A 19,184-nucleotide genomic window follows, 5' to 3' on the forward strand; every position below is an offset into this window, starting at 1 on the left:
GCCAATCTCTGCTGCCTAGTTTGCCAATCTCTGCTAGGCTGATGATGAAGGACTATGAAAAATTCTAGTTTCGGTGCGGAAATCACGAACATGGGGAGAAAAAAACAAACTGTGGGAAGAAAACTAAAGTTTTCCATACTTACTCTTCTATAAGTATGGGAGAAGAGGGACCACTAAAAATGTTCAGTTTTAATTTCTAACCATTAAGAGGAACCAAAGACATGTTTGAATTCTCAACCAGGCTGCTTCCTTGGCCACCTGCTCAAAGGACTCACTCCCAGACCAGCCCCCAACCCTAGGTTAGAGCAGCCTCTCCTCCAGGGTGGGTCTGGTAGCTATTTATTCAGAGGGAAGTCTCTGAGAATTTAAGGACAAAAAACCCCTGCGGAGCACTATTCTTTACTCAGTCAGCTAATCAACATATTAAAATAAGAAAGAAAAAGCATCAAATCCTCTTATAAACGTGAGCATAATGAATAGCAGAGAAGATAAGATACCTTTTTGTGTGTGTGTGAGACAGTCTTGCTCTGTTGCCCAGGCTGGAGTGCAGTGGCGTGATCACGGCTCACTGCAACCTCCATCTCCCAGGTTTAAGAGATTGTCCTGTCTCAGCCTCCTGAGAAGCTAGGATTACAGGCACCCACCACCACACGTGGCTAATTTTTGTATTTTTAGTAAAGACGGGGTTTCGCCATATTGGTCAGGTTGGTCTTGAACTCCTGATCTCAGGTGGTCCACCTGCCTAGGCCTCCCAAAGTGTTGGGATTACAGGTGTGAGCCAACGTGCCCAGCCAAGATCACTTTTTTTTTTCCCCCAGATGGAGTCTCACTCTGCCGCCTGGGTTGGAGTGCAATGGCGTACCTCGGCTCACTGCAACCTACACCTCCCAGGTTCAAGCAATTTTCCTTGACAGACATGCACCACAACGCCTAGCTAATTAAAATGTTCTCAGTTCTTTACCTCTCTTAGACATATCTATTATTCAGTCTCTCTCCTTTTCTCCTATTTCTTCAAAATTCTCCCCAAAATTATCAAAAAATTATCAAAAGTAACAACACTATGTTGCTGTAATTATGGCAAGTACATCATAAAATTCAACTTAATCTTTAAAACAACCTTCTGAGGTAGGTCTTACTATTTCCATTTTAAGGTGATACAAATAAAGGGAAAATTAAGTCACCTGTTCCAGGTCACACTGGAAGTAAATGCCCAAAGCAGGAGCCTAACTTAGGTTTGTCTCCAAAGAAAAGCTCTTAACTACTAAAGCAAAAAAATGCCCATACTTCGCTTCCTCTCCATGGCATGGCAATAACATGGAAATAAAACTATCAAATACTTATTGAATATAAGTGATTTCTATTTGAATCTCTATGAACACCACCCTACATACAACTAACTGAAATGGCTTTGGAATTCACTGTTCCCTCCCTCTTCTGTTAAGCAACAAACTTCCTGTGTAAGATTAAATATTCCTTATTGTTTAAACTAGAGATCAGCAAATTTTTTCTATAAAAGGACAGAGCAAAAATATGTGATCCATATATACAGTCTCTGTGACAACTATTCAACTCTGCCACTGTAGCACAAAAGCAGCACACTATGTAAATGAATGAGTGTGGCTTTGTCCCAATACAACTTTATTTTATGAACACTGAAATCTGAATTTCATGTAAGTTCATGTGTTGTGAAATATTCTTTTAATTTTTTTCAACCATTAAAAAATATATAAATCATTCTTATTCTTAGTTCATGGGCCATACTCAAGTGGATGGTGTGCTGGATTTTGGTACATGGACTGTAGTTTGCTGACCATTTTGACTAGCTTTTTGTTACCTGTAGCCAAGAGAACCCCCAACGTGCATCTATGTAATAAAATTTCAAATAACTGCATCCATACTTGACAATGAGTTTAAACAGGTTCTCTTCAGCTTGAATCTCTTGGATGGCATAAAGATCTTTGAGTGAGAACTCCATCAACATTCCATGCTTACACCCATCCTCAGAAGTCTTTGTTTTCTGTCCTTTGCTATTACTAATAGAATTTGCTTCAATGTACAAAAGGAACATGCACTTGTCATTCTTATTTCGACAACCTGTAAATTCAAAGTATTAAATATGATAGTTGGTATTTTCATTTTCCCTACAATGACTCAACTACAATATAAAACAAAGTCATAGTGAGCTATATAAATAAATGTTTCTTTAAAGGGGACATTTCACCTTATGTAAGCAACAAGAAATCCTCAAATTATTTGAGATTCAGGAGCATCTTAGAAAAGATGAATATTGACAAATCACTATTGAGAGACAAATAATGAAGAGTTGTACCATACCTTCTTCAGCATTTGAGACTTTGACAATTCCAGTAACAGTCACTGTGTCTCCCGGGACACAGCTATCCACAAGATCATGAACAAGCTCACATTCTATTGTTCGTGGAATCCGACCTGCTTCCCTCTGATCATCAGACATCAACTCCTGGATTCTAAAAAGTTAAAATAGTTTTCAGTTAGAATACTTACTTTACATCTAAAGTAAGTATTTCTTTAATACTTGCAGGTTTCTGCAAGATATTAACCTATGCAGGGTCCACATGATACTGAGCTAGATAAAGGCAGATTTGTTTATGAACAGTTTGATGGTGTATCTAAAATTACTTCAGCAGTTTCCAATTCAAGGTGGCACAATGAGCATATGTATTTGCCTAGCCTCCATCCAAAATGTCCACCGAAATTAGTCACTAAAAATTTTGTGGTATGTAGAGGTATCATCAGCAAATTAGATATTAATGAAATTTTTGAAAACAGCAAATAGTAAAGTATTGATGGATAAAACAAAATGAAGTCCAGAATGCACACAGGCAAACCTATAAACGTACAAGAAAAGTGAGACCCAGTGTTCTTAGCAGAACCTCAGAGAAGCTTCCAAGTTGGATGTGGCAGGAATGGAAGGCAGGAGTGGATGGCTGGAAGAAAACAGGATAATCAATTGAAAGGCAAGTCATGGGCCGGGCGCGGTGGCTCACGCCTGTAATCCCAGCACTTTGGGAGGCTGAGGCGGGTGGATCACGAGGTCAAGAGATCAAGACCATCCTGGTCAACATGGTGAAACCCCGTCTCTACTAAAAATACAAAAAATTAGCTGGACGTGGTGGTGCGTGCCTGTAATCCCAGCTACTCAGGAGGCTGAGGCAGCAGAATTGCTTGAACCCAGGAGGCAGAGGTTGCGGGGAGCCAAGATCGTGCCATTGCACTCCAGCCTGGGTAACAAGAGCAAATCTCCGTCTCAAAAAAAAAAAAAAGAAAAGAAAAGACAAGTCATGGAATAGCTGTTCACAATTTCTGGAGAAGGTGGGTGGACAGGTGGGTAGGGAAGACTGAGTACTTTATCATCTGGCAAAAACCAGAGCACTGTTCTAAGAAAACAAACCCTTCCCTTCTGTGAAGGGAGCTAAAATGTGCAGTGAGAATATCAGAGCTTCAAAATAAAGACTCTTTGTTCTAGCCTTTGAAAACCCAAATTCCAATTCAAAAACACATTTATAAAGCAAAATCTGATAGCCAAAACCCCTATCTTTGTATTCAGGGGTGAAGTCTTATGAGAAAAAACTACTACCTACAAAATTACAAAGAAAATCTATCCTACCTACTTCAACTACTTTCTTATTCCTCATCAGACATTTGAAAACTAAATGGCAATAATTCAGGGAGCATTAAAAACAAAAAACTGCCTAGGAGTTTTGAGAAAATATTACCATCATAAAACAAGAATAAGCTGCTATAAAAAGGGAACTATAGGAAAACAAGTATAAAATAAAGAAAATTTCATGTATGTAAAAATCAAACACTTGTAGAGAAGATATAAGAAAAAGTCAAACAAATCTAGAAAATAGCACAAAGAAAATTAAAGGGTGAGGTAAGAGTTAAAACAAATGTATAATCCAAGGGATACATCTGATAGGAAGCTGAGAAAATAGTCAGATATTCTAGAGTTGAAGACAAAAGATCCTGCCCATCAAGCAGGATACAGACAACTAGATACACTCTCACCATTTCAGAGCATCACAGATAAAATGGTTACAAAGAGGAGGAAAAGTCTAGTCCTCAAAGGAATGACCAGCACCAGACCTCTCATAAACGGCAAGGAAAATTAAAACAAAATCGACTTCAAAAGCCAGGCAAACTCTTGGCCAGACTAAGATCCAAATAAAGACATTTTCAGACATGCAAGTGCTTAGAACTTTTTACCTCTCACGCATACTTTCTGAAAATTTACCTGAGAATATTCCTTAGAAAAACAAAATGTGCAATGAAGGAAGATCCCAGGATGAAGCAGGAATGCAGGTCTGGAGAACTACTGATCCAGACTCAAGCAGGAGGAAGGTGTGTTTTTTTTTTTTGTTTTCGTTTTTTCTTAGAATAAAGGTGGATTCCATATATTCCATAGTATTGAAGAGAGAATGGAAAATTATGGTGAAATGGCACAGGCATATTCTAAGATGTAAAACCAGCACTTAGAAACCTTAGGAAAAATGAAGTACTAAACAACAAAGTTATAGTCTAAATATGATGCACACTAAAATATGGGATAATTCCAAATAACTAGCAGAGTATACGAAAACATAATTTGATGCTTGAGCCATTTTCATTTAAGGAGTAAAAACTAACAAAACAAAACAGCAAAACCCAGTGACATACATTCTATCTCCTTTGCCTCGCATTGATCACTTTACTTGGTTCTTTGTTGAACTTCACTTACATCTTTATGTTAATAACATGGGAAGGGAAAGGAATAGAAGGACTGCTGAAATGAGGACTTATCAGACGAAAAGGGGTGTTTGATACTGGGACACAGCTGGGGATTTTATGTTAATAATTCTGGTAATACAGTTAATAGCCCCTAAAATGGAAGAGATATCCACCAAGTGGAGCAAAAAGATGGTAAGATCCACAGAGGCTTCTGCATATGCTAGGTTACCTACTAAAAGGGGATAAACTGTCTAGCCAGTTCCAGCACTGGCTTCTACTATTAAGGACACAAGTAGGAGTAGAAAAGATGGGGGAGAAGTCAGAAGCTCATATTACTTATCTGAGGGAATGCCACATCAGGCATTTTTATTAACATAAAAATGTAAATGCCTGTTTATTGTTTTTGTTAGACATGACCTATAAATAAAGCCTGGAGGACAAGTATAATTAGAAGACAGAAGGACCTTAACAATCCAAAGTAATGCCAGAACTGAGAAAGTCCAGGAGTGGAAGATATAAGAACAAGTATGTTCCTAATGTCCTCAGCTCACATAGAATGGATGCAGTAAAGCAAAGGATGAAAGACATGCAAGAATGGTATCTAAAGTTATGTATAATGTAACAGCAAGCTGTGAGGACTGTGCCCCTCCACACTGATTGAATTTTTGAAAACGAGTATATGTTATTACATTAAAACCTTTTTTTTTTTTTTACTTAATTACTTAAATAATTAATGTAAGTACAATCATTGAACATTAAAATAATAACTTTGGAATATATTCATCATACATCTAGATTACCTCTCAATGTTTTTCAGGTCATGGGCCAGGCACTGGCATCCACCTAACCTGCATGACTTCAAACCTTGCTCCAGGATCACTCACCACTCCACTATCAATTCACGGCCCCCATACCACTTTTTAAAGACTAGTCAAGTGAGTAGTGAGAAGGGAGGAAAGAACAGAACAAGGAGTTTGATCTGTAAGTGACTATGAATAGCTGAAATCTTATTACCTCCAGACTAACCCTTTGTCCCCTCTTAAGTGGCAAAAGTCCCACAGACTGGGCTGGAAATCAGGCTCTACTATACTCATGGGCTACATAATCATACCCAAGAGTCCCTAAACATTTCCCCTTTCATAAAATAGGATATTTGTAAAGATCTCAGTATAGTACAGTTAATTATTACACATGTTGGTCTTAAATTTTCAGGGAAAAAGTGGGTAAAGCAGTTAGTAGCAGACCATCTCATCTTTTCCCTAGGTTCTTAGTTTTTAGGACAATCTTATTTCACCCAGGTTTCCTGGAAAGCACTGACTTCAAAACCATCTATTATTTTATATTTAGGAATGAGCTACGAGTCTATGGCTAGAAAAAATGGTATCAATTATGGGATGAAAAATACATACACAAAGAAAACTCTGACTTGCAAGAAAGAAAGCTATTTTAAAAACCTTAGTAAAATGCCCCATTGCAACAGTAAGAACATAAAATGAAACATGCCACTTCTAAGGGATTCTTTATCTAAAAACTTCAAAACAATATTATTTCTATCACAGCTCATTATGAAAGGAATCACACAGCTTTGCTTATGGCCTATATCCAGTTCAATTAATCACATAATTGAGATATAAAATCAACTATTTATCATTTGCATAATGAATCCTTTCTGGAATCTGACAGAGAATAAATTTCAAATAAAGACAATTATTTCAACATACAAACTCTTCATCAAATAAACCTACTATACACTATTATATACCTTGTCATTGTTTTGACAAAACGCACAGTATAATACAGTAAAATTATGGATTTACTTGACAGTGGGACACCTAAAGCCTGCCTTTTATGCAAGTCTGATTGCTTACTTGATTGACTGCCAATCCACTGTAACTGTGAGAGGAGAGCTGCGGACAGCAGTAAATGACCTGCCTCGACATACAGGCACCGGACACTGAAACAAAAGTAATTCACATTCAGATCTTGATAAACTATAATCACATCTCAGAAAAATTCAAGTTAAAACATTTCATTTAATATTGTTTTAAAAGTTGGTCTCAGGATGCTAGTAAAGTAAAATCCACTGAGAGATTAATGACTTTCTATTTCCTCCTGCAACAATTGAAAACCAAGAGCTTTTGAGGCACTTTTCCAACTGATCCTTCCGCTTACAGCTCTTACTTGGCTATGGGTATGCAAGGTGCTTTGCCCGCCTCCCACACTAAGCACTTACTGCTTCCTCTGTGCCCATGCCATCTCCCGCTCCTTCAATGCCCCTTCTCTTTCTGTCCCACATACCCAATGCTAATCCTCTCCTTTTTAAAAACCTTTCCAGAGTTTTCTTTAATCCTCAGCTTTCTCATGTAGGCTCCTTTAGCACTTTCTGTACAGTGTAATATTTATCATATCACACAGGCACTCTGGTGTTTGGATCTCAAGAAGCATTTATAATTTCAGACTGTGGCAGACTGTATTTATGACTGCAACAATATATGATTGCAATCACATTTTTTTGATTGCAACAATATTTCTCTTCAAGCCTTTTGAGAACCTTGCTACTCCTCCATTAAGAAATGGAGTCTAATTCCTTCTCCTGGAATTTTAGAAGGCTTGTGACTCACTTTGCAACCAACAGAATGTGACAGAGTGATGCTGCCTGACTTATGAGACTAGCTCACAAAAAACAAGGTCATTTCTGCCTACCACCTGGACTTCCTTGTCGTGAAGCTGTCAGCAACCACATAAGCAGGCTGAGTCTCCTGAGCTGCTACACTACGTGCAAGAGGCCCAAACTAGCTCACCTAGAGAGACCACATGGAAAAGAGAAGAATGGCTGGCCAGTCCCCAGCCACCTTGCTGTACCCCCGCCACCATCTGACTACAACTCCATGAGAGGCTTGGAGCCAGAACTAGCCAGGTGAATAGTTCCTCCAAACTCCTGACCCACAGAAATCATAAGAACGAATAAAATGATTGGCTTATTTCTGGCCACTGAATTTTAGGGTGATGTGTTATGCAGCAACAGTGGCTAGAACAGATATCACCTGAAACAGCCATCTTTCTGTCACTTCAAATCCCTACAGTTCAGACACATAGAGGACCTCTTCACATCACTTGTGAGTCAATGGTACTACTTACTTTATTAGGGGGCATGAAAATACCCTGAACAAATACTGTCCAGAAAACATCTGGTTTAAGGAGGTCAGGGCTGCAGTGAGCTGTATTCATGCCACTGCACTCGACTGGACAACATAGTGAGACCCCATCTTCAAAAAAAAAACAAAAAAGATTTAAATTCTGGCCTCTGAGCTAAAGGCTGTATCTTGAACCTTAAGCCAAGACAAATAGTAGATGAAACCCATCCATCAACACCACTTATTATTCAGAACCAATAGCTGAATTTCACATACCCTCAGAAATTTCAAACATAAACATCTTATATTTCCCTTTTTAGTTCTTCAAATGATTATTTAGCTCACTAAGGATTCAACCCTTTACATGAGCAAATATTTAGCAAATGTTAAATTTACTAAAGCCCAATGGTGATAGAGATGACTGTAGGCACTACTGAGGAAGCATTATACATCCATGGTAATGAGGGCTTCATTAATCAACTGGCGTCAGGACAAATAGCTTTTCGCCTAAAAATTAGATCACCAGTTTGTTTTTTTAAGAGGTAGGGGTCTCACTATGCTGCCCAGGCTAGTCTCAAACTACTTGCCTCAGACTACTGAGTAGCTGGGACTACAGGCACATGTCACTGTGTCTAGCTTAAATCCCTAGTTTTATGCCATTCATCAATGGCATAAATTCCAGATGGACAAAAGATCTAAAGATAAAAAACAAAACTTAGGAGTATCAGAAGTAAATGTAGGAAATACGTTTATAATGCTTAAGTGAAAAAGGGCTTTTTTTGAGAGAGTTTCGCTCTTGTTGCCCAGGCTGAAGTACAATGGCGTGATCTCACTGCAACCTCCACCTCTCAGGTTCAAGTGATTCTCCTGCCTCAGCCTCACAAGCAGCTGGGATTACAGGAATGTGCCACCACACCTGGCTAATTTTGTATTTTCAGTAGAGACAGGGTTTCTCCATGTTGGTCAGGCTGGTCTTGAACTCCCGACCTCAGGTGATCTGCCCACCTCAGCCTCCCAAAGTGCTGGGATTACAGGCGTGAGCCACTGCACCCAGCCCAAGGAGGATTTCTTAAGCAGGGCATAAAATGTACAAGTTGGCCGGGCGCGGTGGCTCAAGCCTGTAATCCCAGCACTTTGGGAGGCCGAGGCGGGGGGATCACAAGGTCGAGAGATCGAGACCAACCTGGTCAACATGGTGAAACCCCGTCTCTACTAAAAATACAAAAAATAGCTGGGCATGGTGGCGCGTGCCTATAATCCCAGCTACTCAGGAGGCTGAGGCAGGAGAATTGCCTGAACCCAGGAGGCGGAGGTTGCGGTGAGCCGAGATGGCGCCATTGCACTCCAGCCTGGGTAACAAGAGCGAAACTCCGTCTCAAAAAAAAAAAAAAAAAAAAAAAAAAAAAAAAAAATGTACAAGTTATGGAGGAAAAGACATCAATTTGATCATGTCAAAATGTAAACCTATACAACAAAAAACCCCTCAAAGTTAAAGGACAAACCCAAGACTGGGAGAAGATATCTGTAACGTTTATAATCAACAAAAATTAGTATCTAGAATATAAATAACTCCTATAAAGAAACCAACAATCTGACAGGGCCAGGCACAGTGGCTGCCACCTGTAGTCCCAACTACTTGGGAAGCCGAGATGGGAAGATCACTTGAGCCTAGGAGTTCAAGGCTGCAACGAGCTATGATCATTCCACTACACTCCAGCCTGGACAAAAGAATGAGACCCCATCTCTGAAAAACAAAAATAAAAAATAAACGAATAAACAGGAAAATGAACAGAAGATATAAATAGAAAATTCAATAAAGAAGGAACCTGAATGGCCAATAAAGATATAAAAAGATGCTTGGTCACAACAGAAATCAAAAAAATTCACATTATAAATGCAATATAACTTACACCTACCAAACTGCCAAAAATGTAAAAGTCTTAAAAGTCTAACAATACCAAGTGTTAATGAAAATATGGAGAAATGGAAAGGACGTAAGTTGGGAACAATACTCTGGACAGTAATTTGGCAGCATCTAATACAGTTAAAAATAAGTACAACCTACAATTTAGGATTCCTCTGCTAAGGAGACATATACAAGAATGTTCTCTGCAGCATCATTTGTAATTATAAAAAACTGCAAACAGCACATTGTCTACCTCCAGGAAAATGGGTAAACAGTGGCTATTTATTTAAAGGAACACTCCACAATAGTAAAAATGAAAGAATTAGATACGTATTAAAATAGGTAGAACTCCAAAACAACCAAGTTAAATATTAAGTTGCATAATATTATTCAGTATATTATTTATGTAAACACAATACAAAAAACTAACTCTACATATATAGTCAAGAATGAAAATGCAAACTTAAAGAATACATGCCAATTTCAAAAGAGTGGCTGTATCTGGGGAGTAAATAAAGGGAATAAAACTGAGGAGGAGAACAGAGAGACTTCAAATTTAACTACATAACCATATTTTTGTTACAAATTTAATTTAAAATAACAAAATGTTAATTTTGCCAAATCATAGAGTAGGTAAGTGTTAATTACATTATACTCTGCATTTCTCTAGAGTTTTCAAATCTAGTTTAAAAAAGATTAATAAAGATTTTTTTAAAAAATCACTTCCAAATAGAAGAAATAAAGAGAAAAAAAAAACTTGGTGTGTATACCTAGAAGTCAACAGAAATATGAATGGACGGGATGCATATTATAACTTCAGGAAAATGATTATCCCTGGGAATGCTATAGGAAAGGGTAAAACACAGACACTAATTGTGCCAGTAATGCTTTATATTGTTAAAAAATGCGTCTGGAGTTGAAAAATGTAAATTTGGGGTGATGAGCAGTGGAATGTTTTATTTATTTCTACATTTTTTTAACCAGAAGTATTTTATAATATAAAAGCAGAACATCGAAAATAAAAAATAAAAATAAGCTCTGTGTTCAGAAACATTGGGAAAAGTTTCCTGTATTCTGTATTCTGATTTGCCTTCTTTATCAAGATAAAGAAGCAGTTAAAGAACATAGTATTACCTTTGTGGGAAGACTATATTTTCCATCCGGAAGAGAAAAACTCTGAACTTCTCCACATGCAGCACAAAGAAAAGCCATCTTGGTGCAAAGAGGCTTTATATTACTGACACGAACCACTGTCCCTCTTAAAGCAACGTATTTGCCATAGTAATTTGCTCGGACATTCTTCAGCTGTGTCAAAGGCTCATAGTTGTACACTCTAAAACAAAACAGGAAGTAATGAACAAGAAGTTTAGGTTGTTTATATTTTCACAAGGTCCTTTTAGGAGCCACTATGGAATTCCCAAACCAAACCATCCATTTGATATATTAGAAATCTCACAAAAATTAAACCATTCTTAAAAAGAAACGATGCTAAATCTTCCTTTTTCTTCTTATCTCATAGGCTGTTCTCAGGAAAAAAATAATGCCAAAAGGAAAATCTACAGATTAAAAAACCTTTTGAGTTTTTAAGTTCTTTTTAAAGAACTGCTAGGAAATGTCTTCTATAAATTCTGGAAAAGAAAAACAAAACCTGATGATTACCTATAATGAATTCTTCCAATAAATTTAAAATCTTAAAGATGAATTCAAGAAAAACTAAATAATTTCATTTATTCCCTTCTATCTAATAGAAACCTAGTAATTTAACAAAATACACACCACTTAGTGTATTACACAGTGAGTATATCCCTTATCGAAAATGCTTGGAACCAGAAGTATTTTGGATTTTATGGACTGTTGAATATTTGCAACATTACTAGTTGAGTATCCCTAATTCAAAAATCTGAAATGTTCCAATGAACATTTCTTGTCAGTGTTATGTCATGGCTCAAAGTTTTAAATTTTGGAGCATTTCAGATTTTACTCAGATTAGATATACTCAACTCATACATGGATTATTAAACTTACAAGGCAGGATCTTGTTAAGTTCACATCCAAAATCAATGTTTAAAAAATGTGCATGTTAGAAAATCAACATTTTCTTCCTTATTTAGGAATTACCTGTCATGATATCTTTGAATAATTTTCAATGAGTTTATTTCAGTGTGATGATCAATGAGATGGCAAGAACTCATATCCTTTTTACTGATTTCCTTGTTTTTATAAAATGAGGGTTCTCATTCTTAAATGGCCTTCAATGCCTCATTCTAAGTAATACTTTTAATACATCAAATTCCTCACCTTGCATGAATATGCGGCACATTTACCATTGTTTCTCCATCACTAGACAGTCCTTCCTGGGCTTGTAATTCAGCTGCATGCCTTTCAAGGTCTTTAGTTAATACCTAAACAGGACAGACATTTACTCTGAAGTTGGAAAACAAAATACTCTCTTTATACAGAACAAAGTACTCTCTTTATTCTCTTTATTTTTATAGAGAATATAAAGTTTATGAACAAAAACTGAATAAAAACAGAAAACTTTAATGGCCCTTTAAAAATCTAATATTTAATTATTTGTTTTTTGGTTTTTCTTTTTGAGATGGAGTCTCGCTCTGTTGCCCAAGCTGGAGTACAGTGGCACAGTCTTGGCTCACTGCAACCTCAGCCTCCAGGGTTCAAGCAATTCTTCTGCCTCAGCCTCCAGAGTAGCTGGGACTACAGGCATGTGCCAACCATGCTGGCCAGGATGGTCTCATTTCTTGACCTCGTGATCCACCTGCCTCGGCCTCCTAAGTGCTGGGATTACAGGCGTGAGCCACTGCGTCCGGCTTCTAATATTTAATTATGACTACTTACTTTATGGTGGATTATGTTTTATTTTGGATTTTGCTGTCCCCAAACTGAAAAACTCCAGCATCCCTGTCTATTTTCTGTTCCAACTAAACTTAACATTAAAAGCCCTAATAGTAGTCCCTAAAACCATAACCTCTTGATTCTAATTAAAAACAAAACAAAAAAAAACAAAAAACGCTTTCCTACTTCTCTATATTCATTGATTAATCAAGACAGAGAAAATAAAGATGACTGTTAAAATATCTAACACTCACTCCCTTGGTATTTAACATTAAATAATATAAACAGGCTGGGCGAGGTGGCTCATGCCTGTATCCCTAGCACTTTGGGAGGCCAAGGTGGGTGGATCACCTGAGATCAGGAGTTTGATACCAGCCTGACCAACATGGTGAAACCCCATCTCTACTAAAAATACAAAATTTAGCTGAGCATAGCAGTTTATGCCTATAATCCTAGCTTCTTGAAAGGCCGAAGTAGCAGAATTGCTTAAACCCATGGGTTTCAATGAGGCAATATCATGCCATTGCACTCCAGCCTGGGCAACAAGAGTGAAACTCCATCTCTAAATAAATAAATAAACAAACATTTAATACCTACTTGTGTACTGCAGCTTGCTGACAACGTATGATGCATATATACAACTGTAATTGTTATAAGGACCTTAAAGATGTACAGACAAAATACCATGCAAGTTTTGAAAAGTAGTCATGAGAAAGGTTTTACAGACAGACAACTGAGCTAGGCCCAAATAATCTGCCTACGTGAGGGGAAGGGGATTCCATGTGGAATGGACACCATATGCAAGAGGTAGGAGAATGCCCCTCTGAACGTCCCAGCACTTTGTGTATGCCTGTCCTGTGATTTGCTACTCTTTACCTTGATGTATTTATGTTTGCTATCCTAAAAAGTGCTTTGCTGTGTTACCTGACCCTGGAAAAACCTCAGGCAGGCAGAGTACAAATTGTTATTTCCATTTGATATACAGGGACACTCAGTGGTTTGCCTCATGCCACAGAACCTAAATCTAAGGTTGCTCTGTTTTGCTCTAAGTTCATAACTGATAACACCATGATTCCTTGTCTTATCTTCCCTATGAGATTGTATAACTTCTTGAAAGCAAGGTTTAATTTCTGCACAATCTTTAGCAAAATTAAGCAAATCCAAATAAGTTAGAAGTATTTCATTTAGACAAGCTGTTGTATACGGAATGAATGGTATCTTTCAGAACAAAATTGCAACCTCTCAGTTCAAGCCAATGTCTTTTCATAAAAACTAAGTGTCTCTTTGAGAAAGTAACCACTGTAAAATCTTCCTTTAAACTTAGACAAAGTGTGCGTGTGTGCACATACATTTAAAAAGTTTAAACAAAAGTATGCATAAGACAAATAGTTACCTGATGTATTGCCAAACCCATGCAAGCCAAGGTTTTCTCAGGTGCATCTCTTAGTTCATTTGCTATATCTGGTAACAAGTTAGTTACTTCATCATCTTTTGTCAGTTCTTTAAAATCCACCAAAATACTTCCTTTTCTTTCTATTTCATCCTATAAAATATAAAAGTGTGAAAACAATGATTGTGGCCGGGCGTGGTGGCTCACACCTGTAATCCAAGCACTTTGGAGGCCAAGGAGGGCAGACCATCTGAGGTTGGGAGTTCAAGACCAGCCTGACCAACATGGTGAAACCCTGTCTTAAAAATATATATATATATACATATATATATATAAAGAAAACAATAATTGCTTTTCTGTAGTCAATTACCATAAGTGGGCATTCTATTACACACTTTGAGAAAGCCTACAATGTTTATATGTGATAATGGTAAATACGATATAAGTAAAAGCTTTGTGCCAAGCATGGTTCTGATATTTAAAAAATATTAACTTATTGATGCCTCTTAACAAACCTTTGAGTTAGGTATTTATACCTCTATCTCCAAATGAAAGAGAAAACTGAAGAACAGAGAAGTAATTAATCCAAGTCCATACTGCAGTAAGTAGCAGAACTGAGGTCTGAACCAAGGCAGTCTGACTCCAGTGCCTATAATCATAATCACCAACACCTCAAATACATTGATAAGATGGCACGTGACTGGTAGCTTTACTGTAGAGGAATCTCACCTTGTCATAGAAATCAATATGCCTTGTGAAAAATTTTTCAAATGCTTGAATCTTCTCAATCAAAGGAGAGCTATCGCTGTAAACTAAGCCAACAAATAAGGCATTAACACTAATAATCACACATGTACAAACATATTTTTCATGAAACAAAAGCAGCACTATATACATGGTAGATTTTTTTTCTAATTGCTTTGTATTTTGATTGCATTCATTTAAGGGCTGATATAGAATTTATACTTAAGATTCTAAAACAAATTTAGGTATTCATAATGTGAAATGCAGACAGAAAGTCTCTCTCTCTAAAAGCCCCAATATTTGAGAAACACTGTTATGTATCTTTGACACCTAATAGGACATGTTAGTTCAAATAACTTAGACAATAAGCTTAAACCAAAAATTATAATAAAGCCAAAGCCAGACATATAAACTAAACTCTTATTCTGAAATAGAGCTGAAGACAATCACAGTGTTTCCTGAGATCAGGAGACATACCAACAGACCACTTGACTCTGCTGGCAAAACTGAAGCTTTTTTTTTTAAAATACTCTAAAGTTCCGTATTTTTAAATATGTCTTCCACAGAAGAACAGTATAATAAAGTAGTTACGAAGTACAAGCGGTCAAGGCTAAGGCACCTCTTGAACTCCATCTTTAGGACAGTCCAAAGATCAATTACAGTGTTCTATACTACCTGCTAGGGGACTAATGTGAGTGCTGGTGGGTAATGCACCCTAAAGGAACCAAAGATCATGCATGAAACAGATTCTATTGATGGAAAAAAATCAAACAGATTCTCAATAAAGAAAACATTTAGAAAGTATTCATTCACAAAATGATTACTGAGTGCCTGGGGGGCAGGGAGGGTCCTGGATCTCAATAGTCTAGTGATTAAAACACACACACACACCCCCCCCATGAGGCATAATATACATAAGCACACACACAACACACACACACACCCCTGAGACATAAGAAACAAATCGATATTTTAACAGCACAGAAAAGACAGTTCCCCACACCTATACAGACTGATGTAGGTTAACTGGTATTCTTAATTATCAAAGGGAGATTCCTTACCTGTGTTTCTATACAAGCTGTATTGACTACTGTCCCTTGATTTCAAGCCCACTGTTCTATTTTCTGCTCTGTGATGCTATAATTCACATCTGTACCCTACATTTCTCAGATTAAATTCTGCCATTTGAAGGCACTTTAGAGACTGGAGGGTGGCAGGAAGCAAGAAAGGAATTTATTCTTGTTTCCAATTCTTTTTAGCATCTCTGCAGCTGCAGAAGATAACCATAGTGCTAGCCTCCAGTTCCAAGCACCAGAGTCATGCCCCCTCAGCTACCAGTGGCAACCAGCTTCATTTGCCTCAGTGGTCTAAGTACAGCTCTGTAAGACGGCCTTCAGAAGTCCAAGCATAGCTTTGTAGGGTACCTCTCAGAAGTCAAAATAACAGCTATCCTGTGATCTCTCCCACCTTTGAATTCCTACATTCTGGTAACCTCAGAACTTCTTTTCTTCTCTTAGCTATAAGGATGGTTTGCTGTTTCCTAAAGTTACTACTTTCTTTTCTTTTTTTTTTTGAGACGGAGTTTCACTCTTGTTACCCAGGCTGGAGTGCAATGGCGCGATCTCGGCTCACCGCAACCTCCGCCTCCTGGGTTCAGGCAATTCTCCTGCCTCAGCCTCCTGAGTAGCTGGGATTACAGGCACGCACCACCACGCCCAGCTAGTTTTTTGTATTTTTAGTAGAGACGGGGTTTCACCATGTTGACCAGGATGGTCTTGATCTCTCGACCTCGTGATGCACCCGCCTCGGCCTCCCAAAGTGCTGGGATTACAGGCTTGAGCCACCGCGCCCGGCTAAAGTTACTACTTTCTAAGGGGTTACCTCAATATTTTCATTCTGATCTTTCAGTCTTCCATTTTTGTATCCAATTTCTTGCATTAAATTCCCTTTTTGAAATACATAACATGGTTTCTGCTTTCCTTACTGATATAAAACCTAAAATGCTTTTGAAACATAAACATCATTTAGTTCTTTGGGTGAACTAAGATTAAAGCAGGTACATGTCAGTAAGTAAATTATAGTAATATGAGATGTAGCATACAAAGACAAGTTAAGAAAATATGATTTATGGTGCTTTTTGCTCTTTTTTAACCCTACCTTCAGAGAAATAAAGCTTCCAGCCTTTATATGGTATCAGTCTATCCAATGTTGACTGTACTAACTGTGGGGTCTTTGTTGAAAGCAAAGACTGTGGGGTTTGTTCTGAAAAAAAATAAAATACTAGGTTAGTAGAAACAGAGTGAACGTTTTTCCAGTTTGCTTCTGTTTCCAAATGAGACTCTCATTAATAGAGTATCTAATTAGAGGTTTTAGTAAGAATTTGGGACATCAGTGTTAAAATACTTACTAAGGAGTAGTATAAAAGACAAACCGAAGTATGAGATAAACCACCTTATATGATGGACATGAGATGCTTCCTTCATGAAGAGAAAAAAATTGAACAATCATTGACCACACCTACCAGAAGTATGTTTTCCTGTGGTTCTACTCAGATCAGGTCTGTGTTCTCTTTCTCTCCATTTTCCTGAGAAGTTCCCACCACCTCTTCCTCTTTTCCAGCTTTGAAATCTTCCTCGTCCAAATCCTCTGCCTCTATACTCTCCACTCATCCGTCCTAAAAGATAGATATTTAAAAGGTCTTCACCAAAGCTGTAAATAGTGCTCCTAAAAATGTATTAAGGTAATAAAAAGGGGAAAATTGATGTATTCTAGCTTTGAGACTAGCAAACAGTCTTGCAAAGTTGTACACCTATGATACAAGACTCAAATATTCTGCAGTTAGGTTTCTCATCTCTATAGCTTTCTAAGGTATACAATAATTCAACAGTTTAGTAACTATTAAATATAGTTTATACTAGATGCTCACAGGTCTCATAGGCTAAAAATAAGGAAAGGTACTGTATCTGTCTACAAGAAGTTTCCATCACAGAAATGAAAATAGGACAGGTAATTAACTCTATGAAAAGTTGTTTGCAGCATTTGAGACTTAAAGGACAGAACAGGATGAACATAATTCTGGTCTGTGAGTCACTAGAGATACATCATCATAGCTTCTTACATACAGGCAGTCCTGCAGTGTCACATCCACTTTCTGTGCAATTTTTCTGTGAACCCAAAACTGTTCTTTTAAAATACAAGTCTACTTAAAAATGATTCCTATCCAAAGTATAAAAGTAAATAAAGATATATCTGTACGCTGCAGTGCAATTCATTACAAAAGAACTTATCCGAATCCTTAAAGGGCTTTAGTTAATGAACAAGTTAGTAACTAGAAAGTTCACGATTTCACGGCATGACAGGGCTCCGATAATTAGGCATTATGCATTACGGAACTGATGCTCAAAGAAATTAAGAAAACCGCCGTGCGCGGTGGCTCACGCCTGTAATACCAGCACTTTGGGAGGCCAAGGCGGGTGGATCACGAGGTCAAGAGATCGAGACCATCCTGGTCAACAAGGTGAAACCCCGTTTCTACTAAAAATACAAAAAAAAAAAAAAAAAAATTAGCTGGGCATGGTGGCACGTGCCTGTAATCCCAGCTACTTTGGAGGCTGAGGCAGGAGAATTGCCTGAACCCAGGAGGCGGAGGTTGCGGTGAGCCGAGATCACGCCATTGCACTCCAGCCTGGGTAACAAGAGCGAAACTCCAACTCAAAAAAAAAAAAAAGAAATTAAGAAAACCGACCAAGATCAAAGTTTGTTGACAGTACAAAGATAAAACTCCTTCAGGCTCCCAAGCTGAGGTGCTCCTTCAACAACGCGGCGTGCCTACCCTTCTCAAACGAGCCAATACGGTGAATAGTAACAAATTCAACAAAGCCTAAGAAGTACGACTGCAGAAGGAGCAAAAGAGCCACAGGCGGGCAGCTGTGCTTCGTGACTTTATTTACGTCTCCTAAGGCTAAGTTCTTTCTTGCTCGGGACAGAGGTCCCAAAGCTGTTCTGGTTCACAACTGAGCCGGCTCCAGGATACGCGCTGATCTGCCGGGCCGGATTCTCCTCCCTCCCTCCAGCAGGGAAGCACCAGGGGGCTACCGGGAGGCTCCGGGATCTGAGCTCCCAGGCAACTCCCGCCACGTCCGCGGTTCTCTTCAGCCGCAGCTTTCCTGCCGTCCGCGCGCGGGGCGGAATCCCATCTGTCTCAACGGCTCGGGAGCCTCAGTTTCCCCACCGCAGCTTCCAGAACGTGCCTGTAAGCGCAGAACGCCGCTAACACGCCTCACGGAAAAGTCACGTATTCCCCTAAATTCCTTTTTGGCGCTTCTGTGATGCAACTTCCGCTCTAAGAAGCAGCGTGACGCGAGGGGCGGGGCGAAGTGTAACCAATCTAGGAGTTTGGCCAGACGGA

The 19,184-nt window shown here is 38.3% G+C and overlaps 1 protein-coding gene across 8 annotated transcripts in view; it reads right to left on the reverse strand.

Annotated features, from left to right (window-relative positions):
• The window catches only part of MCM8 (minichromosome maintenance 8 homologous recombination repair factor), a 44,267-nt gene extending 25,151 nt beyond the window's left edge, over positions 1–19,116 (reverse strand). For 3 of the 8 annotated variants that reach the window (XM_074406270.1, XM_039479607.2, XM_074406269.1), the window contains exons 1-10: positions 18,872–19,103; positions 17,298–17,450; positions 16,934–17,038; positions 14,762–14,844; positions 14,036–14,185; positions 12,088–12,191; positions 10,924–11,122; positions 6,618–6,703; positions 2,335–2,486; positions 1,899–2,094 (exon numbers count right to left, since the gene is read on the reverse strand). In XM_074406270.1, coding sequence (XP_074262371.1) covers positions 1,899–2,094; positions 2,335–2,486; positions 6,618–6,703; positions 10,924–11,122; positions 12,088–12,191; positions 14,036–14,185; positions 14,762–14,844; positions 16,934–17,038; positions 17,298–17,445 — 1,223 coding nt within the window. In that variant the 5' untranslated portion in view covers positions 17,446–17,450; positions 18,872–19,103. The other 5 variants (XM_074406264.1, XM_074406265.1, XM_074406267.1 and 2 more) reach the window with 5 other exon arrangements.
• Positions 19,117–19,184: the final 68 nt, after the last annotated feature.

Source organism: Saimiri boliviensis, chromosome 9, assembly GCF_048565385.1.
Source record: "Saimiri boliviensis isolate mSaiBol1 chromosome 9, mSaiBol1.pri, whole genome shotgun sequence".
NCBI lineage: Eukaryota > Metazoa > Chordata > Mammalia > Primates > Cebidae > Saimiri > Saimiri boliviensis.